Below are 25,418 nucleotides of genomic sequence, written 5' to 3' on the forward strand. Positions count from 1 at the left end.
GGGAGTGGGCACACGAGGCACCAGGGAGGTTGCTAATGAATAGCTCCCCCATGGGCCTCCCCTCCCTGTCTGCGCCCTGGCAGGGGCCCTTCCCACACGGATGCTGGGCTGGGCCACATGACTTGCTTTGGCCCATGGACATCAGCACATGTGACCCAAGCAGAGACTTGACCCAAGTGGGGCTGAGCCCCGGGCACTCCGCAGCCACCCTGTGAGAAGCCTGCTGTAGAGGTGACCCCGTCCTAGGGAGAGAGGTGGGCTGGACCGGACAGGGAGGGCGGGACCCGGCCCCCTTTCCCTCTGCAGCCGGCCGGGTGGCCGGGTTTGGAAGGCGGCGGCTCGGCCCCTTATTAAACGCGGAGCTAGAGCGATTAGGCAGCTCTCCGCGGCCTGGCTGGCGTCCCATTTCCAACTCTTTCATTTGTGAAGCCCGTTAGGAGGAGGCAGCCTTTTTCTTTCACTTTATTTAAATTAAATTGGAAAAGTTCTAGGGAGATCTTTGAAATGTTCAGAGCGGCGGCCTTTTTAAATAAAAGGGAAGATAAAGGGGGCTGTTCCAGTCTCTGGGTCACACAGGAATTGTGTGGCCCAAACGTTGTTTGAAATGACAACCCTCACCGTTATCCAGGGACCCACTTTGTGGTAGAGAAGATCCTGGGGTTCGTTATCAGGGGTTCGCCCGCCCCCATCCCCCAGTCCTCTCTGGGGAGCACTTCCAAGGAGCTGCGTTTCCTACCCATTAGCTTCAGGCGTCAGGTGGGAGGCAATAAAACCAGCTTCACAGAGCGTGTTCGTGAGGCCCATTTGACAGCGCTAAGAGTGGTCTACAAATGTAACGTACTTCGTGGGGCTGTGATGCCCCAGAGAGGAAGTGACCTTCCCAAGGTCACGGAGTGAGGTAGGGGAGGAGCCAGAAACAGGAGCAGAGCCTCTTGGTCCTGAGGGTCGGACCTTGACTCCTTTCACTCACATTGCCATCCGAACGCTAAGAACAAGGCGGGCACACAGCAAGGGCAGTCACCTGTTCACCGTGAATAACTTCAATGTTGTTCAGCGAATGAATGAATGGATGAATGAATGATGCTTAATGGCCCCGGAGCAGGAAGGACCACTGTGGCCCATCCCTGCGGGACCTTCCAGTCCCCTCATGGGCATCCTGGACTGGCTCCTCTGTCCTCCCACCCACAGAGCACCCCCCTCCCCTGTGCCCACCAGCGGGAGATGGTGACTTAATCCCACTCCTCCAGGCCTCCCCAAACCCATGCCCTTGGCAATTTCTCCCGCTAAAAGGTGGAGGGTAGCTCCCACCCTCTGGCTTTGAGGTGTGGGAGCTGTGAGCTGGGTTGGCTGGTAGGATCAGGTGGCTCATGGTAAAACAAGGTGGTGGTGCGGGTGCCCCTCTCCGAAGGCTCACGGACAAGACCCCCTTGCTCATTAGGTTAGGGGACTGGGAAGAGTCGGCACGCACAGAGGTCAGCTGCCATCCAAGCAAAAGGTGACAGTGACACGGCCGTCCCAGGAGGTCGTGTCTTCCCATCAGCTGCCATCGGCACCTCCACAATGATGGTCATCTTGCTGGAGACGACCTTCCGTGGCCCCCGCCCCTCCGGCCTGGCCTGCAGGCACGGGGCCTCCTCCTGCGATCTGAGGGGCTTGAGGGGGAATCACCAACTCAGACCCCCCACTTCCCTCTCATCAGACCTGTTTCCTGGGCAGCCAGCTGGACCCCTCCTCCCTCCCATCCCCATTCTCCTCTGAGCATCTTCGGCTGACAGCGTCCAGGGTGTGACGAGGGAGGCAATCCACCCTCGTCACCATGAAACGCTGCAGGGACACGAGGCAGCCAGTGAAACAGCTCCAGGCCGAGGCTCTGGACTCCCCTTGGAAGAGGAGCAAAGTGGGAAACTGGTGATGTGATGTCTCAGAAACACCTCCAGCGTTTCCTGGCCCATCCCCCTGCCACCCACCCCCGTCCTCCACAGGCGGCCTCGGGGCGGTTTCCAGAGAAGCCAGCTCCCCTGGCCACATTTGCCTCAGTGGTGCCCACCATCCAACCAGTCAGCGGTGTCTCAAGGATGGGAACCCCAAATCGCCCTGCAGTGCCTCCCCTGGGGGACCCTTCACCAGAGCCCAAGCCTCCCTCCACTGTGGGCACTGGACTGAGCAAGGCTATGTCCTGCCCTTGCGGTCGGGCAGGGGCTGGAGTCCTGCGTAGAAAGCTGCCGGGACTCAGGATCTTGGGACACCAGGGGCGACGTCCCTGCTCTGCCATCGATGGGACCTGAGACCTTGGCCAAATCGCATCGCCTCGTCCAGGCCTGGTTGCCTCCTCTTCAAAATGGGGCTTGAGTGCCGAAGAAGTAGAGAAAGTTTGTAGAAATGATAAAGGGCAATGACAATTGAAAAAAAAAGAAAGAATAAGGAATAGTTTTGAAAGCGCTTTGTAAATGTCACAGGTGCAGATGAAATTATGTGTCTGCTGGTTCCTCCTTCCAGGCCTGGTAGAGAGTGCGGGTGCCAGTCTTGCCCACCACTGACCCCAGGAAGTGGAGTGGTTTCCACCCACCTGACCTTTGCTGATTTAGGGCTGGCTCTCTCACTATTTTGCCTGCTGACCTGGCAAGTGTCTTCCCCTCTCCAAGCCTCCCTTTTCCCATCTGCAAAATGGGAACAGGCCGCCTCCTGCCTATCACCTCACCAGCCCTGCAGGTTCTTTCCTCCTTCCAGAACTGCCCTCGAGACACGTGTGCTGAAGGCCTCTGACCAGCCTTTCTCTGAGGGACATTCCAAAGGAGAGTGGGAAACGCTCTTAGATGGGCCCTCTTGGAGACTCAGGGGCACATTAGTGTAGGAAGGGCTCTGAGAAGTCCTGCAGTGAGGACACTGTCTGAAGTTCATGTGCTCACGGACCTCTGTTAGACAGAACACCTGTCAGTCTCCTACAGAACACTCCCTGGCTACCTGTCAGCCAGGAGGACCCAGAGAAGCTAAGGCCCAAGCACAGATCCACGGGCTCTCCCAGGCCTCCGTCCACCTCCGGGGACAATCTCTCCCCCTCAGGTCTCAGTCCACCTTCGGAGATGATCTTTGAGGCTGAATCACAGCCATCAACGCCAGTTCCTCCAGCTGCTCTTGTTCCCAGATGCCGGGAAGTCCTTGAAATTGCTGCGTGAGCTAGAATTCAGAGGCTCTGATAAGCCAGGTTAATTTTAGTGCCCGTGGCCATGAACGGCAGTCCTCCCTAGTGGGTTGGCTGGATAAATGAGTTAATTTTGTCCAAGCGCCAAGTGTCTCGGGGACTTTGGTGCTGAGGGTGCACACACACGTGTTGGGGGAGTGGGACTGGCTTGGCATGTGCTCCAGGGCCCCTGGGGACGCCGGGAAGGGGAGCTGCGTGCTCAGCAGAGCAATTAAAGCTGCTGATAATGGCCTGGAGTCAACCCAGCGGGGGCTTGGCAGGTGGGTGGGTGTTCCTTGGGAAACCTCATGTCAGCAGCCTCACCTGTGGGACCGACCGGGGCGGGAGGCAGGGGGGCGATTGGGGAACCTCAGTGCCCCACCCTGAGGCTGGGCAAGGCAGGCTGAGGCAGCAGAGGTGGAGGGGTGTCCTTCCAACCTGGGAAGCGTGGTCAGGGACCAGTGCGGGGCCTCTGAGCAGACGGCACGGGGGCTGATGAGCTGGGTGGCCCTGGGCCGGTCCCCTGCCTCTCCCTCAGTTTTCTCACCTGCAAATGGCAACAGTGCTCCCCTCCCCGTTCCCTCCGAATAATAGGGGACCTAGAACTCGAGGCGTGTGATCTGTATTCTGCCGCTTCCCTCCTCTCTTTGCAGAAGCTCAGAGAGACTGGCAGAGCCTTTTTTCCCCCACGTTTAATTGAAGTATAACATACATGCGGAAAAGGGCATAAATCTTTTTTATTCATTTTTTAATTTAAAATTCATTGCAACTCTTCCGGGGCTGAAAATGGTACGAAAACCTTAAGATAAAATGTCTCGCTTTCATTGTTTTTTTTTATTTTATTTTTTATAGCATTAACAAAGTTATTTTGAAATGATTTAAGACACAATGAGTTGCAAAAATAGTGCAGAGTTCCCAGTACCTTTTGCCCAGCTTTTCTCCATGACATCTGACACAGCCACGGAACCCCGCCACAGCCAGACGGCGACATTGGTGTGATGCTACGAACTAAGCTAAAAAGGGCATGTAGCTCAATGGATCTGCGCAAAATGATCCCGATTCTGCACCCAGGCCCAGATGAAGAGCGAGAATGACAGCACCCCCTCTAGTCAAGGCTCCCCTCCGCCCAGGGTGACTAGCCATGATGAGGTCTGGCTTCCGACGGCAGAGATTCACGCGGCCCATTGTTGAACTTGGTGCGCAGGTGGTCACATGACACATTCCTTCCAGTTTGCATCTCCTGCTCAGCCTCTTGTCCGCCTCCTCCATGCTGTGGTGTGCGGTGGTCGCTGGCGCATGCTCACGGCTGTGTAGGCAGAGTTTGTAAAGGGCACAACCCTTTGGGATCATGGGACAGTGCGTGGAGCTCTGTGACGGCAGCCCCAGCACATGACACGGCGCCTTCTCCTCCGTCCTCTATGTTTGGAAACCTGCTGGCTGGTGCCCTCAGGGGACCAGGGCACGGGTCTGTCTCCTCCCAGATCTCGGCCTCCCTGCCTGTCCCAGGCCTGCTGCAAACTGAGCCCAGGGGAGGTTTAAGCTGTTCCTTTATTGGCAATTTCAGCTCAGCCCTGAGGCTCCAACATTTCCTGCACCCACTGGTGGGGGGGGGGGGGGGCTTGGGGAGCAGAGCTGCCCTGTTAAGCCTTTGGAGGGTCCCTCAATGGCATTTCAGAGCATTTATTTCTTAATTACGGTCCAGCTGGTCTAGGCTGGCCTTGACCCAGGCATCTCTCATCTTTGCACCTGGCACTCAGGCACGTCCCCATGGTCGGCAGAAGCGCCAGTGGGGAGCAAGCTCACAGTAATCACATTTAAAGGGCCCACTCGTGGTGGGTTCACTAACATCCCATCGGCCAAAGCAAGTGCCCTGGCCCTGTCCAACATCAACAGGACGCGGAAGGGGAGGTCCCATCACCTGGGAGGTTGTGGGGGGTGGGGGTGGGGGAGAAAATGTGCTGCACAACCATCTAATCTACTGCATTCAATATGCTTTGTACCCGAAAGAAGGATTCTTTTCCCCTAAAAAAATCCCCAGGACCACTGATTGGGATGCTTGCATCCAGCTTGTATCTCTGCAGCAGCATCTTGGGGCCGCAGTCCCCACCTGGAGTGTTCCCTAGGGACCTTGTAGGTCACACCCATTGGCACACCCTGGCTGGCCCTGAGCTCCCTCCTTGCTCACCTCCTCCCCCTGCTGGCAGAGGAGGGCAGTGGCAAGGCCTGGCCGGGACCTGGACGAAGGACCTCATTCATCCCCAAACAGGTTGTAGGAGAGACAACTTTTCAGAAAAGCCGTCAGGGTTCAAACACTGATTCTGCCATGTTAGTGGTCATGTGGCCTCGAGAAAGTTCCTTAACCTCTGTCAGCCTCAGGTTCATCGCGTATAAGATGGGCATAAATCCAGAACTTTAGTCTTGGAGTTTTCGTAAGGATTAAGGATAAGAACATGTCCAGCCGGCATGGCTCAATGGTTGAGTGTTGACCTATGAACCAGGAGGTCATGGTTCGATTCCTGGTCAGAGCACATGCCTGGATTCTGGGCTTGATCCCCAGTGTGGGGCCTGCAAGAGGCAGCCGATCAATGATTCTCTCTCATTGATGTTTCTCTCCCTCTCCCTTTCTCTCTGAATTCAATAAAATATATTAAAAAGAAAAATCATAAGAAAGTAGAGCCTGTAGCCCCCCTATAAGAGCTCAATAAACATTTGCTATTGTGCCAGGTGCTTGCTAGGTATGACGCCATAGCAGCCGCCTCTCACATCCGGACCTGCCATGCCCTCAAGCCCAGGGAGGGATACATTCTGTGGTGCTGGCATCAGTCACCGAGGTAACTGGCTCCTAGGGGCTGCCAAAATCAGTCCCTGTCCCCTTAGCCCGGAGCAACCGGACTGTGTGAACCACAACAATGCCTTTCCGTGGATCCTGGCCGCCCATCCAGGAACCCAGCCTTGAACGTCATGTCCACTGTTGGAGCTGCCCCTCTGTAGGCATGGCCATCTGGTCCCAGTCTAGTGGGAGGAAAGCTGCCCGGAGGCAGCCTGGCACACACCTGGGCCCTGTGAACAGCGTGGCCCGCGTGCTGAAGTGGGCGGCAAACCCATGTGCCCGGCGTGGCTCAAACCCGCTGGCGCACTGCAGTAAAACCGCCTTCGACTTAATATATGCTAATTAGATTTTAATGGGATTCAGATTTCCAACAGTAGTGCAGTGTTAGCCAGGGTAAGTTATAATCATATCTAATTGGTAATTCTAACATAACAAATTTCTTGGATAAATTATTCTTAGTTAATAGTCCCCCAGGAACAACCTCAACACACACACACACACTCACTCATACATACACTGTCTCACACACATATATATATATATTTTAGGAAAAACTGAGAAAAAAGAACACGGTGGAAGCAGGCAGGCTCACAGAAAGGCTAGCTGCTATTTAAAACCTGGGCTCTTCGGGACCTTGGCCAGAGCCCCCAGCGAAAGCCTTTGCGTTGCTAGAACCCAGAACAGAGTTCAGAGCGCCTGAAGGCAGGAGTGGTGATGCGGGTGGAATTTGTGACTGTCTTTGAGGGTGGGTACCTCCTCTGGTAGACTGTTCCCATCCCCAGGAGGTGGCACCAGGCTCAGGCCTCAGCCCCTACACTGGGCGTGGACCGGACCCTATCCTTGGGGAGGCCCTCCCCACCGAAGATGCTCCACGCCCCCCATCTGTATTGGCATCCTTCCCCAGTGCAGATTGCATGACTCCAAAGCGGGTTCCGCCAGCTAAGTTAATGTTTTCTTGACCAGGCAGACAACTGAGTGCATTTCTAGAAAAAGGCTGGGGTCAGCCATCCTGCCTTCTGGGCAGCTGCCCGGCCTCTGCCCTCCCAGAGGCGGTACTGACCGAGACGCGGCAACCCTTCCTGATTCAGCCGGAAGGAAAATGCCCGCCCTCTGGCACTGGGGGGAGCGCGGGCCTCCTGCAGCCCACAGAGGCTCTGCAGAGCAGGCTTCCCTTTCCCTTCTGCCTTTTCTGTTGGGCCGCTCCCTGTCCCCCTCAAGGTCTGCTTTTGGGGGAACCCACTTCAAGCCCCGGATTACCTGTGGTTTGGTACAAGGGAGAGATGGCGAGCTCTTTACCCAGGCGGCTGTGGGCTCAGACCTCAGAGCTGTGGCTGTAAGCTGTGTGATCATAAACAAACAGCTTACCTCTCTGAGCCTCTACTTGCGCATCCATAATGTAAGGAACATCCGCTCCTAGAGCCAGTGAGATGGATGGAGTGCCGGGCAAGCGGTCGGTGCTTCATGAATGCTGGCCGTTCTCAAGGCAGAGGGTCCCAAATCAGCATCTCTCTTGCGCCCAGACCTGCTGGGCACCACCACTGGCACACCCCTCCTCCTCCAAGCTCAGCGGGTCCAGCATCAGCTTCCCGGCCTCTGGGTCCTCTTTCCTGAGTCTGCCTGTGCAGGCCAAGGTCCCCTGGCTTGTGTCACGGTGCCCCCTCCCTCATGTCTCACAGCCTCCATTCCCGGGGGGCCCGGCCTCCTCCAAACCTGCTCCCCTCCAGCCCCTGTGCTGGCCCTGCTCCCTGTGGTCAGACCTGCTCCCGCCCTGCAATGCCTCACAGGAGGGCTCGCCCCTGGGCAAGGAACGCAGCCCCTCTGAGCTTTATCTCCTCATTTGGAAAGTGGGGTGCAGGGTTGTTTTAAGGGCTGACGTATCCTGCAGACTGTGTGGTAAGTGAAGGGCTCGGCACACCTAGGGCCTCCCTCGCCAGCCAGGGCCGCTGCCCTTCACGGAAGCTCCCACCAGAGCCAGTTCAGTGCGCCACTAACCGGCCTCCTCATGCCAAGAGCAGGCTCCTCAGACTTGGCCTGGCACCCGGTGACCTGGGACCCTGCTACAACGCAGATTCTGACCTGGCAGCTTGGGGTGGGGCCTAAGGTTTGCAGGTCTAGCAAGTTCCCGGGGGATGCTGGGAGCACACGGGGGAAGGAGGCTCTGGAACCGCCCTCTCGGCTTCCAAGCCTCTTCCGTGGTTCTCAGCCTCCCGCCGAAGCTGCCTCCCTGTCGCACAGTGAGCACACGGCAGCTGACACTGAGCACGTACAATGTCCCGGGGCCTGTTCTCCGAGCTTCCCATCTATTCATTCACTTAATTCTCCAATGAGCGCCGTGGCACCGGCCTGCCCATGTTACAGGCCAGGGAGCAGAGGCACAGAGAGGCTGAGTAAAGTGCCGGAGTCACCAAGACACAGTGAATGGCGGAGCTGGATTCCGAGCCGGCCAGCCTGTGTGCTTGACCTTGGCCGCGCTGCTGGCTCCTCTTACAGCCTGGGATTTAAGGGACGTGGGGAGGGCCTGTTCCTGGGTCAGAGGGGGAAGGCCCCAGGGGGAGGTCGGGTTTGAGAAGGTGGGGTGGGGACCCCAGTTTAGAAAAGGACTCCTCCCGAGTGTCTTTTGTCTGTGCTCTTCCAGGATCAATGGAATGAGAGGCTGGAGGGAATGGCGGCCTGGGGCTGGGTGGGCGGGGGCCTGGGGCAGGGGAGGGAGGTGAGGGGAGAAGAGCAGGGGGAGGCAGGCCAGGCAGCTGCCAGGCAGCTCTGTCACAGGTCTGATGCAGCTGGCAGCCCGGGCTCTGCCGTGTGTGCTGACATTTCGGCCTGCCACTGGTGATGAGGCCCATTCTGGAAAAGTGCATGTATTTTGCACATCCGTTTCCTTCCACCCATCACTCAGGGCCGTCGTGCCCACAGGGGGCCAAGGGCTCAATCACTGACATAACAGCCTAAGTGCCGCTCTGGCCTGGTTTGGCCCCACCTCCCCGTGGCCGCAGGCCCGTCTCTCCCGCTCCATCTGGGTCTCTCTCTCCTTTCCTCCTTGCTGTCTCTCTGCATCTCACCCTCTTTGCTTCTGTGTCTAGACTGGCTCCCCCTTCCCCCACCTCTCTGAATGGCCTGGAAAGTTCTCTTCCAGAATCTCTCTCCCAAGGGACCCCTTCTCTGTCCTCTCCATCCCCCATCTTCAAATCCCTCCAAGGACCCTCCTGTCTCCAAATGTCTGATCCCAGGGTGAGCCTGACCCTAGTGTGCAAACAGTTCTCCATGGCTGGGGGCCCCTTCCCCCTCTCCCTCCCCAGCACCCCTCCCTCCCCACTTCCCCTCTCTAGGCCAGCTCCTCCCTAGTCCCCTCTCTGCTCCTTCCTGTCTCTTCCCCTCTCTGCTCCCTTGACTCACCTCTGCCCTCAGGACCACCGCCCTCTCCCTGCATCTCCCTTTCATTTTCCTGACCCTGGCCCACCTGCCACTGTCCTGGAAATGGACAAGGACAAGTGCGCATCCAGGTTGGGGCCCGCCTGTGGCTGTCAGCTCCCTTGCGGGGCAGAGCCCAGGGCCTTGCTTTGGTTTTGTTTTCTCAGCTCCGTGTACACGCGTGCACTTCATAAAGGCGAGGGCCTTTCTGGTCAGCAGGGCTGGGCCCTTGACCCTGAGGCACCAGACGCTCTTGTAGAAGCCAGGACTCACTGCTCATGTCTCCCCACAGACAAGGTCATCGTGACCCTGGGCAGAGCTGGCTGCTGGCATCTGGTGTAACTGTGGTGTAACTGGGCCCCCAGATCCTCTCCTGCTTGGCTAATAGCTCGGCCAGGGTAGAAGTAGGAGGGGCGAATATCTCCATTCATGGAGGTGAGTGGGGCAGAAGAGCCCCATGACTCCCCTTGGGGATGCTGTGTCACCCCAAGATTGAGGAGAAGATGGTGACTCCAGGCTTTGCTTCTCTTGCAGGTGCACAGGCCATGGGACCCCCAGCAGAGCCACCTCCAGCCCTCCTCCCCAGAAGGGACAGCCCTGGAATGAATGCCATCTGCCCCCCACCCCCCACTTCCCATGACCTGTTCACAGCTCGAAAGCCCAGGCCGGACAAGGGTGTCCAACTCGGAGCTGCCACGCATGAGACTGCTAAGAGCTCCACGGACCAGAGGTGGGCTGACACCTGGCCCATGTGCTGTGGGTAGTGGTTCTCTGCATCTGCCCAGTCACCTGAGCACAAGAGTCAGGGGCACCTGGCATAGTGGCCCAAGGGGCCATTGGCCAGCTCAAGGGGCCTCTGCAAAGCCAGAGCACCATGGAGGTGAGGTGTCAACCCACGGTGGACAGGGACAGGACTGGCTTGTGCTGAGAAGAGCAGTGGGCAGAGTTGGAGCTCCCATGGGACCAGGACTGGGTGTCAGGCCCAGACCAACCACCAGGCATCTGGCTGGACTACCCTTGAGCCAGGATGTGCCTCAGGGGACAATGCAAACTCGACCAGAACTCGAGACCCTCTTTCTCCCGTGACTGCAGTGTTTGGGCGGGTGCCCGAGAGACAGCTGAGGCATCTGAACTGACCTGGAGCCAAACTGTGAAGGTGGCAGCATCGACTCCGATGCCCCCTTTTAGCCTTCGAGTCCTGGCTGCGTGTCCCCACCTCCTGGGAGCCTGCCTTGGCCTCCCCAGGTAGAACAACCTTTCACCCATTCTGTGACCGCACTGAGCTCTCTCTCACTTTTCCTTCAATGCTTATTGCATAAGGTTTCAATCCTTTCCCCTCTGTATGTCATTCCAGACGGATCTGGGGCTCTTCCGTGGCAGGTTCTGCCCAGCTTGTCTCTAGGCCTCCCTGCCTGGCCTAGAGCCAGGCCAGGGGTGCTAAGAGTTCATCAGATGAGTGAATGAGCCAGTGGATGAATGAAGGAAGCATCCATCTCCCTTCTCAGGCTGGGCTCTGTTTTTGTCATTCCTCCCCTCCCTTCCATCCCAGGCTGAATGAAGCATGCTCTCCAGCCTGCTCAGGACACAGAATCCCCGCGTTCAGTGCCCCATCCACCGTGGCCCTCAGCTGGCTTTCCCCGGGCGTGCCCCCTGCCGCTTTACGTGGCTCATCCACTCGCTGCTGAGATATTAACGCACCTTTGGGGTCAGTGGAGCCCAGTGACTATGATGTTAATAGGGCAAAGCAATTTCAATTTCATGCCTACACGGGCTTCCCTCTATTAAGGCAAAGAGAGGGAACAAATCCTTTTTTATTCCTTCCAGAAAACAGTCAAAATCCTTGTGTGAAAGAGGCTTAGGTAGGATTGCTGGCGGGCAGCAGAGGGGGCAGGAGGCTCACGTGAGACAGAGCAGGGGAAGCAGGAAGTAGGTTGAGGTGGCCAGCGGTGCTGTGTGGTTGCCGCGCACTGATCTGGCCTGGGTGTTTATGCTGATGCATATCTGAGAGCCTTCACGGCTCGGAAATCGTCTGCGTCTGTGTTGCTATCACCTTGCGAAATGTGGACAGGCACATATCCATCGAATGAATGGATCATGGATTTGTTAAATTTTTAGAAGAGAAATTGCTGTGAGGAGTCATTGGGCTTCTCCGTTTAAACGAGAGGATGTGAACATGGAGGGTGGGAAACCAAGATCCTAGAACATCAAGTTCAGAATGTGGGGCTGCTGTACCAGGTAGATTGCAAAAAAATGGCCCTAATTCTGCCTCCTGCTGTATCCACACATTATACCATGTGAGTTTGCAAGCTATTCTCATCAAAAAGTGCCATCTATTTCTTCACCCCTTGAATCTGGGCTGAACTTAAGACTTGCGCTGGGCTGGCCGAAACAATGCAGCGGAGGTGACGGAGTGCAGGTTCCCCGAGGCCTCGAGGGAGTGTGTGCTCCAGCTCTCCCTGGCCCTGTCTTCACCAGGCTCGCTGCTGGAGGAGGAGAGACCAGATGGGGCTGGGCTGACCCATCTCAGCAAAGGCTGCTGTGGACCAGCCAGACCCCAGCTGGCTCAGCAGCTGACTTAGATGCAATGGGGGTTGGGGGGAGGTGGAGGGGGGGAGGGGGAGGTAGGGGGGGAGCCCAGCCTCCATAGGCCGAACCTGGCCCGGATCGGCCACTGACCATAGCCTAACGAGAAATAATAAATAGCTGTTGTTTTAAATGACTCCATGTTGGGGATGTTCATTATACAGCGCCATTGTGGCAATAGATAACTGATACAAGAGCCATATGACAGTGTTCCTACTTAATGTGCAGCATCCATCACGCTGCAAGCGTGGCCCATGGTGAGTAGTTAATAAATATTTGTTGAGTAAATTTATGTGCTGTCAGAAGCACTGATGTAACAACTTGTCGTTCCCCTAAATGTATACTAAATTGTCCGGCCTCTAGGCTTTTGCTGGCGTTCTCTCTGTCTAGAATATTCTCCTCCCTCCTCTGCCTGGTCAGACTCCGTTTTCTTTCAAAGTTCTGCTCACATGTCACGTGTTCTCCGTGGTCTCCTCTGACCCCCTCGTTGCACCCTTACCCAGAGGAATGGATCCCTAGAGCACCGGGGAGGCTCTGTGCAGAGCGCCCGTGGCGGTTTGCAGTTCCTCGGTCGGTTGGGTAAATGTCCTCCCCTCAATGGGCTGTGAGCTCCTTCAGGGTGGAGCGACCTCCTACTCACCCCTGCAGCCTGGATGCCTGGCACAGAGCCTGGCCCTTAGCATGTCGTTGGGAGGTGCCTACTCGCTCACTCATTTAATAAATGGTTGTTGAGCACCTGCCACGTGCCAGGTTCTGGCCTAAGCGCCGAGGATGCAAAAGTGGAGGATGCAGATGGGGTCCCCACACTCACAGGCTGACATGTTGGCCAAGGGGAAGGGAGAGACTGGCAATAAATAAGTAAGTAGGAAAAGCAACTGCTAGTGACGTGTTCTCTGCAGAGAATGGCCTTAGGATGGCGTGATGGGGAGGGGGGCGTGGTGGTCAGGCAGGTCCCTCTGAGGAGGTGATAGTTAAGCTGATACGTTAATAGAAAGGAGGAGTCAGCCCTGCAAAGGTCCTGAGGCAGGAATGGGCTTGAAGAGTCTGAGGAATGGGAAGATGTGTGTGAATGAAGGGGGTAGGGAGAGAGAGAGATAGAGATAGAGAGAGAGAGAGAGAGAGAGAGAGAGAGAGAGAGAGAGAGAGAAAACCAGGACAGTGTGAACAAGACAAAGCCAGCAGGCTTTGTAGGACTTATAAGGGGTTTGGATTTATTTCCGTGTCTTAGTTGGTTGGGCTGCTATACCAAAATACCACAGACTTGGTGGCTTCAAAACAACAGGAATTTATTTCTCATAGTTTTGGAGGCAGGAAGTCCCAGATTTGGGTGCCAACATGGTCCGGTTCTCCCAGGTTGCCAACTTCTTGCTGTGTCCTCACGTGGTGGAAGGGGCAAGGAAGCTCTCTGGGGCCTCTTTTATAAGGGCACTAATCCCATTCATGAGGGCTCTACCCTCGTGACCTCCGCATCTTCTAATATCATGACATTGGGGGTTAGGTTTCAGTGTGTGGATTTGGGGAGAACACAGACACTGAATCTATGGCAGGTGGGAAACCATTGGAGGGTTCGCTTCTGAGTTGGAGGGCACCGTGGGATGACTTATGTTGAGAAGGATCTCTTTGGCCGCCGTGGGGGACCAGATCATTGGGGGCGGGGGCAAGAAGGCAATCTGAAGACCAAACAGGAGGCGGAGGCAGTTTCTAGGGGACAGGTAGCTTTGTGTAGGGTGGTGGCAGTGGACAAGGAGAGAAGCCAGTGAATTCAGGATGAGCTTTGAGGGCAAAGTCAGCAAGCTATTTGATTGGCTGTGGAGGGGTGAAGGAAAGAGATGAATAGAAGAGAACAGCTAAATGTTGGACCTGGGCAGCTGGGTTGATGGTGGCACCATTTCCTGAAAAGGGGAAGCACCATGTTTTGCAAGGGAAAAATCAGAAGTTGGGTTTCAGCCACATGAAGTTGGAAATGCAATGGGAGAGGGGAAAGCAGTAGGAAGTTGGACATCGAGTCTGGAATTCCGGGGGAAAGTTATGGAGTCAGAGATGTGGGCGTTAATTGAATGGGTCATCCAGGTCCTGCCTTGGGCAGAGGCCAAGGGGCAGTGATGGCAACAAGAGGACAGAGCCACTGCTCAACTCCCAGCCTGGTGTGTTGGAGGCTTGGAGGTTCTGTAGGCAGGGGTCTCAATTCCCCGGGACATCTGCATGGACTGGGAGAGGCACAAAGGGCTCAGTGAGGTCATGTGTCTCCTGGCTGGGAAGGGAGAGGCCCGGGGCACTCCGAGGCAGCACCCCCTCCTCTGGCTCCTCTGGCTCCTCGGGCCTGTGCCTCTCCTTGGCAGACCCGATGCACTGTGCTCACCTGGTACACAGGAAGACTGCATTTTCCAGCCTCCTTTGCAGCTAGGTTGGGGCCATGTGACTACTCTGGTCATGGGATGCAGGCAGAGGTGATCTATGTCACCACTAGCTTGGCACCTAAAAACATTCTGTGAGTTTCCTATTGCTGCTGTAAGGAATTGCCACAAGCTCAGTGGCTGAAAACAATGCAAATGTATTTCCTTGGAGTCCTGCAGGTGACTATGGAGCAAGGCGTTGGCAGGGCCAGTTCCTTCTGGCGGCTCCAGGGGAGACTCATTTCCCTGCCTCTGTCAGCTTCTAGAGGCGGCCTGCCTGCCCTGGCTCCCAGCCCCCTTCTTGCACCACCCGTGTCAATCTGTTGCTTCTGCTGTCACAGTTCCTTCTCGTGACTTCTCTCTGCCCTCTTATAAGGCCCCGGGTGACAACACTGGGCTCAATCAGATGACTCAGAGCAATCTCCCCATCTCAAAACCCTGAAATGAATCACATCAGCCAAATCCATTTTGCCACATAAGGTAACATGCTCACAGATTCTGGGGATTAAGACATGGACATCATTTTGGGGGAACCGTTATTCTGCACACTGCACTGTAGCCCCCTTCTCCTCTGCCCTGGAGAAGATTCTAGAAGCCACATGTTCCAGCTGGTGTAGCCATAGGTAAAAGAGGACTCTCCAATCTGCCTTGGGCTTTCCATAGCCACAGATAACTTTTCCTTGTGCGGATGCAGTAAGACTCTGGGGTTGATGTGTTCCTGTAGGCTAGCCTCTCCCTTTCAGACATTAGTACAGTGTTCCATGGGTTCTCCTTGGTGACTCACAAGTCTGGGCCACAGCTCCGAGAGGCCAACCCAGCCCTGCCAATGATGCATTCTTCCCCCCAGAGCTAATCACTGAGTGGCATGGGGACTCTTCTGGTGATCGATTAGAAAGTTCCAGAACCTCTGCCCCTGACTTACATGTGTCCTTGATTGATTGACGTTTGCCTTGGCCATGTGACTTGCTTTGGCTAACGGAGTGGTCATGGACATGACAGGCAGATGCTTTCATGGTGGCTGCATGGTTTGTTTTTCTCCTCCAGCGTTGGTGATCTACCATGGAATGGCCAAATGTCAGATAGCCACTGCACCTTTAGCCTGAGCCCCAGAGCAAACACCCTTGCAGGAGACCTGAGCCCAACCCACAGCCTGAAGGCTAGCCAGGAATTTAGGAACAACAGGAAGTGAGAATATTCTACTCATCACCTGAAGCAGAGGGGCCCACCGAGCCCAGACTGGATCAGCTTTACCACTTCATCCTGAATAGGAACATAATCATAAATGCTTGTTGTCGCAGGCCACTGAGATGTGGGTTGGTTTGTTATGCAGCATTATTTTGGCAACAGCTGACCATTACACCTGGCCCCGAGGAACCTTTAATTTCCTGAACGTCTCTGGCTACTCCCCACTCCTGGCTGTTAGGATATGCACGAGACAGAGCTGCATCTCCACCCCTCATCCAGGGAGGAGCATGCTCCGTCCCCTTCATCACCTCCCTCCACCCCGTGCCTGTCCCGATGCTGGGGGCCAGGAGGCACCCATTGCCGTGATAGAACGAATGAAGGACACAGAGCCACAGACCCAGGTGGGGAAAATCGTTCTGTTTTAATCAAACCGACTGAAGAAGCCAAGACACAGACAGAAAGAGACTAATAACAAGACTGGAAATAGTTTAGAAAAGAAATGAAAAGCGATCGCAGAGGCGTCCGTGCCGGGTGGAGTGGCGGGAGCCGGGCCGAGCTTCACGTCAGCTCCAGGACCACTGTCAGGGCGAGCACCAGGGTGAGCCGGACACCAGCAGGGCCAGAGGCGGAACCTGTGCCGGCGCAGGGAGCAGGTCAGAGCCCGCGGACCCACCGCGGTGCTCCCTGATGGGGCCTGGGGACGCGGAGCCTCACAGGGGAGCAGCGTCAGGACTTCAGCCTCAGGAGGCACTGCATCCGAGCCCAGCTCGGCCACCTGTCCCACCTGACGTGACCCCTTCATTGCCCTGGGCCTGCTGGGCTGAGGGCAGGCTCCATGGTGGCCATCAGGACCCTCCAGTGAGGACCAGGACTGGGGGCCTCCATTCTGAATTGTGAGATGGGCCCAGTGTGGGGACAGGAGGGCTGGTGGACTGGGAGCAGTGCCTGGGTCTCTTGGGGTGGTGCCCAGATTGGGGGAATCCTGGGAGGGCAGTCTGAAGCGCCCCAGCAGAGCCAGCTGTCCGTGATCCCAACTACCCTCCAGAGTGGTCCCGGGTCCCAGGCACAGCCCCATTGTCCAGGCTGGACATGTGTCCCTGGGATCAGGAAGTTGAGCTAAAAACACTGGAGGCGCTGACCTGGCCAGTTTGCTCAGTGGTTAGAGTGTCAGCCAGTGGACCAAAGGGTCACTGGTTCGATTCCCGGCTCAGGGCATGTACCTCAGTTGCAGGTTCGGTCCCTGGCTCTGGTTCGGGTGTGAGCAGGAGGCAAACAATCGATGTCTCTCTCTCATGGCAATGTTTCTCTCTCTCTCTCCCCCTCTTCTCCCTCCCTCCCACTCTCTCTAGAGCAGCGGTTCTCAACCTGTGGGTCGCGACCCTTTTGGGGGTCGAACAAACCTTTCACAGGGGTCGCCTAAGACCATCGGAAAACACATATATAATTACATATTGTTTTTGTGATTAATCACTATGCTTTAATTATGTTCAATTTGTAACAATGAAAATACATCCTGCATATCAGATATTTACATGACGATTCATAACAGTAGCAACATTACAGTTATGAAGTAGCAACAAAAATAATTTTATGGTTGGGGGTCACCACAACATGAGGAACTGTATTAAAGGGTCGCGGCATTAGGAAGGTTGAGAACCACTGCTCTAGAGAATCAATGGGAAAAATGCCCTCAGGTGAGGATTTAAGAAAAACTGGCGTCTCTCGCTGTGGATGGTGTTGGGGACACACTTAGTCGCTGGAAATCCCTGCCACTACATTGGGGTGCCGAGTCCCCTTTATTGCCTCAGGGCCCACTCCTGACCGCCTCTGACCAGACTCTGAACTAGAGGCCAGTCTCCTGCCAAGGCTTGAGGCGGGCGGGGTAGGGGTAGGCAATGGGAGGTTTGGGGACCTGAGCTTCCAGCCTTGAAAATCACACTTTCCAGCAAGGAGCTGAGTGGAGACTTACCATTGGAGTCCTCCGTTCCTCTTGGAATATTTGGGTTTTCTGTGGGAATGAACAGAAAGAGAACCAGAGAGTGGATGGCTTCGGAGCGCAGTAAAGGAGCGCCCCTCTGTCCCACACCTGCCGTGTGGTTTCACGTGCTGTCTTGGTGCGGACACGCCCCTGTGGGCTGGAGGTGGCAGCCCCATTGTACAGATGGAGAAACTGAGGGAGGTTATGCCATTTGCCCAAGTTTGCCCAGCTGCTAAGTGGTGGACCTGGGGTTTGAACCCACAGACCTCTGGTTGTAACCCCAGTGCCTCCCTGTGGGGCACCCTCTCAGGCCCTTTCTGTCCCCCCCTCCTCAGGACAGTGTCAGCCAGAGCCCTGGGTGGTCCTCCCGCTCCCCAGCTGGGCGCAGCCTACCGAACACGATGAGCCGGATGTGCGTGTCGGTGGAGCCCAGCGGGTTCTGGGCTGTGCAGCGGTACATGGAGCCATTGAGCTCGGCGGGAACCCGCTCCAGCACCAGCTCCCTCCCGTCGAACTCGGTGCTGCCGTCCAGGAGGCGGCTCCCGACCCGCGTCCATGTGAACAGGGGCTCTGGGAAGACCTCGTTCTGTTGGCCAGAGCAGGGCAAAGTCTGGTCACAGGAGGAGCCATTCTGCCAGAGCAGCGAGGGCTCAGAGCCACGGCCCGGCCAGGCCTGGGGACACATGCTTATCGGGCCGGTTAGGAGGGGCTTCCTGCCACACCAGGCAGAAAAGGACTTAGGGCTGGAAAGAAGGTCAAGTGCATGAGGCATGTCTACCCCGGGTTCTAGATGGGTAAGCAAAAACGCAGGAACCTCATGTCCTTTCTCATCGAATTAGCAGACAGATTAGCAGATGGAGGCCCACCGGCTGGGCTGGAGGTGGCGGGGAGGGTCTCAGAGCCCAGTGCCTGGCTGGGGCCCCTCCCACCTCCCACACCCTCCCAGGAGCTCAGAGAGAGGCTGACCTGGAATCCATGGACCAGAATCCTCACTGTGTCCCCGACCCGGGCTCTGCTGGGCGTCATCACGATTTTGGGTCCTTTAGGGGCAACTGTAGGGAGAGGAAGGCCAGGTCAGAGGTGTATGTGTGTGTGTGTGTGTGTGTGTGTGTGTGTGTGGAGTGGGGGAGACTGGGCAAGGAAAGCAGGGGCAGGAAAATGGAGGAGAAAGAGCCAGTCCACTTCTAGTCCAGTTCCAGGATGCTCATCATTCATTCATTCATTCATTCATCTGTTCGAGTCTGCCTGCGTTCATTTGTACACATTCCCCGAGCCCCTGCGAGGAGTCAGACCCTGGCTGGGAGCTGGGGATTCAACGGTGCACAGAACACGGTCTCTGCCCCAGTGGACAAGGTGTGGAGGATCCTGGCTCTCTGTCCTCCCTGTCCTTACGCCCTTGTGTCACTTCTCCAAAGCCCCCGTGCACCTCTGAGCATGGGAGACAGATGCCCCAGGTCACTGCTGTCCTGTGGACAGACAACATCAGGATGGACGAGCCACTGGGATCTGTCCCCTCAGGTTTCAGATGGGGAAACCGCGGCCCATGGGTAACAAAGGGGTCACACAGCCAGCTTTCCACATTTCCTCACTTTTAGGACAGGACTCTGCCCCAGAGTCATTCACTCACTCACTCAATCATTCTTTCAACAAGTGATTATCGAGTCAACCCTGTGCCAGGCTGTGGGGCAGGGCTAGGCACAGCGGTGAACATACCAAGTGCCTGCTGACTTGAGCTTATGACTTAGTTGCAAACAAGTACCCAGACAAGAAATGACCAGGGCGTGTGACGTTATGCACAGAATCCCGCTAAGGGAGGGTAGTGGTCAGTGTCTCTTCCAAGGAGGTGACATTTCCGCTGGGACAGGAAGGTTCCAGGAGGAGGGAACAGCCACGGGGTGGTACTGAGGCAGAGGGTCAGGGGGTGAGGAGGGCGGGAGCTGGGGACAGATCCGGTAGCTTCCTGGGCCATAGTGTTCTGACCAGAGTGGCAGGCCGGGGCCACTCTCTGTGAACACCTCACTGAGTTATTGGAGGAGAAAGCTCTGTCCCGGGTCCCGGGCTGGCCTGGGACCTCCCCCCCCCACCCCCCCCCACCCCCGCCCCTGCCTGCTCGCCTAGCCTACCCTCTCCTTCCCACTCAGATGCTCCGAGCGAAATCAGAGCGAGGGCCATGTGGGTGGTCTCCCAGGCCCTGCCAACTTCCTTCTCCCAGAAGGAGACCAAAGGACTGTTAATTAAATCACAAGCAAGACATCTGAGGTGCCCCAGGGGGCGGACGGAGCCTCATTGGGAAGAGCTGGGCCTGCTTTGAGGCGGGAAGGGCGGATAAGGCCTGCGGTTGGTTTCTGAGGCGGCACCCACAGGAGCGAGGCGGGTCCTGGCCCGGGAGGCGGAGAGCAAGTTCTGCTCTATTCTGTGTGCCTTGGCCCAGTCACACCACCTGGCATTCCCCCAGTGCAACTGGGAACAATGATAACGACCAGTGTCCACCCCCCACCCTGGATGTTGGGAAATCAGGAGGTAGAGGTCTGAGGGCCGAGATCTGTCAGGGGCGCAGAAGCACCGGGCCCTGTGTTCACGCCTTGTGCAAGATCTCATTGAAATTCACGACCTTTCGAGATCGTCCCAGGGAAACGCAAGCTTAGGGGGCTCAAGTCACTTTCCGCCTTCTTTGTTAACACTCTGTAGGTCGGGTCCGCAGGTGGGAAGCGCTGCATGGGGTGGGCACTGGCCCTGGGCTACTCTGTCCGCTCTCTTTGTCCTGCGGGGGCCGCACTGTTGGGCTGCGGCCAGCAGAGGGCGGGGAAGGGCGCCCATGTCCAGGAGAGACCTGAACCCCCCAAGGTCAAGGCAGACACCTTCCCCCTTCCAGGTCAGATTCCTCAGGGCCCTGTTTCCTGAAGGCCCATCTCCTCCCCTCAAACTTGGGCCTGGGCACATGGGCCCCCAAAGAAAGGGACCCCGATCCCCCCGGCCTCTGGCCTGCCATGTCCATGACCCTTACCTGGTAACTGCCCCTGAGGTAATGGGCCTTCCATTCCAGCAGAAACCTCTGTCCCCTGAGCCAATGGGTCTTTCATTTCACACAGAAAACCTCAGTCGCCTCCTGTGTCCCCAGCTGTGATGGGAAAACCTCCCCTGACCTTCCTGTGACCCGACTCAGCCGCTGTCCCTGGGAAGTCCCGGCCCTGTGTTCACTCACCCAGCAAACCTCCCTCTGCTTCCCACAGTCCATTTTCAACCTTGAAAACCTCCCATGGTTTTAAAAAGTTTTTATTGATTTTAGAGAGAGAGGAAGAGAGAGGGAGAGGGAGAGAGAGAGACATCCATGTGGATCGGGTGCCTCTTGCATGAACCCCGACCGGGGACTGAAGTGGCAGCCTGGGCACGAGCCCGGACTGGGAATCAAACCGGCGACCTCGGTGCAAGGGATGATGCTCAACCAACTAAGCCACACCGTCCGTCCAGGGCAAAAGCCTTCCTTGTTTTCTAACACTGATGCATATTCTTGGTCCTGATGGGCTGAACTCCCGTGGCCTCTCGTGTCCTGACCTTACCCAGCGATCTCCGCAGGCGTCCCTGGGATCTCCCATGCTCTCCGATCCAGCTCAGCAAAGCTCCTTACGAACCCAGACTCTGCCCCCCCCCCCCCCCCCCCCGTGCCTGACCCTGACAGCGGTTTGCTCCACCGCCTCCCTGTCTCCATGACAACCAGCAGCCCAGGGCCCTACTCCAAGGCTTCCCAACCCCCGCCCTGCAGGGGGCCTGCAGAGGGCCTGCAGAGGGGCGCCCCACGCCTTACCCAGCGTGACCTCTGCCTGCATGGGCATCGACAGCGCTGGGTGCTTGACCTCACAGCTGAAGAGGGCTTCGTTGTCGATCTGCGGGTTGAGTGTCCAGGTGAGCAGGGCTCGCACCTCCACGGTGCCGTCGCTGCCCGGGGTGTGGCTGTGGCGCAGGAAGTAGACGGGCTCGGAGCTGTGGACCCAGCGGGGGAACTCGCGGCTCACCACCGTCTCGGGGATGTTCTCGGTGGTCGGCTGGAGGAGGATGCTGGGGTCTGGGGTCAGGCCGAGGGAGGGGCGCTCCGTGTAGGGACGCCCACCCCGGTTCTCAGTGTCCATCAGGGACAGTGACCTCTGCACCTTGGTGTCATCCAGGTCTCGGTGCAGGAGGCTGCGGAAGGGCCTGCTGTCCTGGAGGGGGCCAGAGCCCGCCGGCGGCTCTGCCAGCGGCACTGCGTCGATCACTTCCCCATCTCTTTTGAAATAAACCTGAAATGACAAGGAAGGTACAGGAAAAGGTTTTGTGCAGATGACCTCGACCTCCCACTGGGAGGGTGTGGCTGCAGGAGGCAGGTCCTTCCGGAGCCTCCTCCTCCTGGCAGCCTTCCCGGTGACCTCCTGGTTCATGTCCCTCCAGCATCCGAGGCGGAGTCGGCTGGTTCAAGAGGATGGGCAGGTCCAGGGGGCAGGGGCTGTGCCCATCTTTACCACCTCCCAGCCACAGTTTCCCTACTTCATGGGGTGTGGGATGCCTAGAAGCAGGGAACGGACAGAAGGGCCCTGGACAGTTGGGCAGCCACCAAGGGGTGGTCTGTGCCCAGCTGGCGAGAGCAAGTGGATGGGAGAGCAGGTGGAGGGTGCGGAGAGGAAACGAGACGTGGGCAGGATGAGGAAAGGAGCTCTGTGCGCGTGGTCCCTTTGCAGGTTTTGGAGGAGGAGAGAGCAGGTGTGTGTGGGGGAGGGAGCTAGGTGAGGGGGAGGAGGCGAAAGGGACCATCTCCTTGCTTTCTCTGCTAGCGAGGAATTTAAGTTTTGAGAGGCGGCATTTAATTTAATTTGCTGTCTTTTTATTTCGGTACAGGTGCCCAGGGGCCTGCGGGATTGGGTGTATTTTTAATAAATCAGATAAGTAAATAGAGGGAGACAGGCAGTGCAGAGGGACAGAAGCAGCTTTCAGGATGCCGGTGCAGGTGAGGGGGAAGAGGAGGAGGGTGGAGGGAGGGAGGAGGGGAGGGGAGGAGGATGCCTGAGGAGAGGCAGGGGGAGGGGGAGGAGGGGGAGGAAGTGGAATGTGCAGCGCAGAGAATCTGTCAGAGTTTATAGCTCCAACGAAGAATCTCCTATGCACATAATAGGCTGATTTGGGTTTTTTCTTTCTTTCTTTCTTTCTTTTTTTTTTTTGAAAAGTGCTTCAGAAGCACATTTGTTATTTATATCAAAGAATTCTTTCAAATTCTGACCTTCCAGGCAAACGTAAGATGAGGAATATGTGTATATGTGCTTTTTACTATATATATTGGAATGTTTTAGTGCTGTGTCTTAAATGGCAGGAGCAGGCAGGCTGGGGGAGGGGTGTTCCCACAGCCGCAGTGCCGTGAGGAAACTTCCTTTCGGCCCTTTGGAAACATGAGTTTTTCTTTGGAGAAAAAGACCAACTTGCTTGATTTCAGGGAGGCCAGACCTCTTTATGGGATCCACAGGGGACACGCGGGGCCATGTCCTGCTCCCACCAGTGCTGGCTTTGAAGGTGCCTATTTAGCTGTCCCCTCGGGATACAGGTGTGAGTGGAGAGCAATGGGCCTCACCAAAGGCTCATCTCTGCCCACCTATTTACTGCCTCACCTGTGCCTCTCTGCACCTGCCCACTGCCCCACCTGGGCCTGCGTGCACCTGCCCACTGCCCAGCCCAGGCCTGCGTGCACCTGCCCGCTGTCGTGGATCTTTCTGCACCTGTTTACTGCCCTGTCCTGGGCAGCTGGGTGAGGCTGGCCTGAGCCCCCCGGTCACCCCACTGGACGATGCCTGTGAGACAGGCAGGGTCTGGAATGCCGAGCCTGCACCTTGAACTCTCACCCTTCCTACCCACCCCTCACTGATCCTAGTGACGCAAGAAACTCTCAGGGCTGAGCCCTAAGTCCTCCGCCAGTGCGCACTGGAGGGGCCTTGGGGCTGCGCAGCCCGCAGGTTCTCAGTGTGGCTGTGTGGAACCCCAAGGGCCAGGGCGCTTCAGGGAGCGGTCCAGGGGCGTGGCCCCCTTCACTGTTAAATGTTCTATACACAGAGCTTTTGTGTATTTCATTCAGACCAAACGGTCCTACTGCTCCTTAAAAAGCTGAAAAATGTGCACATGGTCCAGCCTCTAAACCTCCTGGCAGGAATGAGCAGCGGAGGGGAGACCCTCCTGCTCAGGGCCATTCCGCACATGCGCCAGGCTGGGCTGGAGCCAGCTCTCAGCGGTGGCTCCCCTCCGCCCCTGCCCCTGCATCGGCATGGCAACAGCTCAGGTGCTGGACCGAGCCCTCAGCGCAGTTAGAGTGGCTGCAGGAGGAAGCTGGCCCACAGGGACTCCCGCTCTTACCTTCCCTCCTTCCTCCCTCCCTCCTTTGTCTTTCCTCCCGTCTCTGTCCTCCCTCCCTCCTCCCTCCCTCCATTCTCCTCCTTCCTCCCTCCATACTGGACCTGCGGCTGGAGGACATGAGCTGGAACCCCAGCTCTGACATGACCACCTGCCTACTGCCCCACGCTGAGGGGTGACTCTGAGATGTCCCTTCCCCTCTCTGGGCCTCATGTGCCTGCATCCTGCCCAATAACCGGGGTGAGCACGAGGCTGGGGTCCCCTAAAAACTGCTCCCATTGTATAGTTCGAGGATCCCAGGGTCCAGCAGAAGTGGGGTTCCCAGTGCGGAGAGGCCGGGAGCAGGAGAGGCGGTCGGCGGAGTGGACAGGGCCAGACCACGGCAGATGCGGCCGAGTTAACTTTGCGGGCCTCGCCCTCTCCCCGTCCCTAGGCAGCTGACCGAGCCAGGGAGGGTGGTCCCAGGGGCACTCACCATGGGCGCTGGTTTCCCTCCGGACACGATGCAGACCAGCGTGAAGTTCTGGGCCTGGTAGCGGTGGAAGGGGGCTGGCGGGTCCGCAGCCACCACTTCGATGGAGGTAGGAGGAGCTGCCAGAAGGGAAGCACAAAAGCAAAAAGGCTTAGTGGAAGGTTCAGGAAGAATCCACCGCCTACCTAAGAGGGGCCAGGCCCCATGCTGAGTGCTGGGCAGGGGTGGGGGCACATGCTGCCCCACCAGAGGCTGCCACTGTCATCAACCACAGTGAGAATGTTGTCCCTGCTGCGTCTCACAGCCTGGCGGATAAGAGCCTGAGCCAAGGGGTCATATTGTTCATGTAAGTGCACCAGGTGCCGGGAGGCGAACAGAGCGTAAAGGGGCACTGCCCAAGCCCGGGGAAGTGACGCTGCGCTGTGACCTGAGGAAGCAACGTGTGCGGGACAAGCATGACAGGTGGCGGGAACAGCGTGTGCAAAAGCCTGCGGCAGGTTGGGGGGGGGGCAGTAGGAGGGATGGGAGGCAGGCCGTGGTGATGGCAGGTCAAGGAACCAGGGGAATGTGCCGGAACTGGGGGCATGTGCTGGGCACTGACCAGGGCGGCTGACGGTGGGCCACGCTCCTTGGCTCAGGTTCCCACAGCCGCAGGAGAGCCCGCTGTGGCATTCTCAGGGATTCTGTGCGCCGGTTGTTACACGGCGGCTCGAAACGGGCCACCGAGGGCGTCTCTACGCCATGCAGATCAGCCACAGCTACAGATCAGGGCTTCTTTGCTGGTGTGCTCCTCCCCCTGCCCTAGCCGCTGGAGGGCGGGTTGACGAGTGCACCCCTGGTCCGAGCTGTTCTTCTTGGTTCTGAGAGCAGTGGGGAGCCACTGAAGGTTTTTGACAAGAGCAGTGACGTGGTCTGAGCTGCATTGTGAAGAGACTGAACTTAGGCCAGAGAGATAGCTGCGCCCATGGCGGGCAGTAGGAAGAAGTGGCTGACTCTGACAGGCCCTGGGCGCCAGGAGGCTTTGTTCTGGG

At 57.1% G+C, this 25,418-nt stretch overlaps 1 protein-coding gene across 1 annotated transcript in view; it reads right to left on the reverse strand.

Moving 5' to 3' along the window:
• Positions 1-15,974: 15,974 nt before the first annotated feature.
• The window catches only part of IGSF21 (immunoglobin superfamily member 21), a 211,172-nt gene continuing 201,728 nt past the window's right edge, over positions 15,975-25,418 (reverse strand). The window contains exons 5-10 of the mRNA XM_081087670.1: positions 24,391-24,506; positions 21,358-21,829; positions 18,522-18,607; positions 17,949-18,141; positions 17,547-17,585; positions 15,975-16,209 (exon numbers count right to left, since the gene is read on the reverse strand). Coding sequence (XP_080943796.1) covers positions 16,136-16,209; positions 17,547-17,585; positions 17,949-18,141; positions 18,522-18,607; positions 21,358-21,829; positions 24,391-24,506 — 980 coding nt within the window. The 3' untranslated portion in view covers positions 15,975-16,135. The remainder of the gene's footprint in view (positions 16,210-17,546; positions 17,586-17,948; positions 18,142-18,521; positions 18,608-21,357; positions 21,830-24,390; positions 24,507-25,418) is intronic.

The sequence above is a fragment of the Myotis nattereri genome, assembly GCF_964212035.1.
Source record: "Myotis nattereri genome assembly, chromosome: 3".
NCBI classification, from domain to species: Eukaryota; Metazoa; Chordata; class Mammalia; order Chiroptera; family Vespertilionidae; genus Myotis; species Myotis nattereri.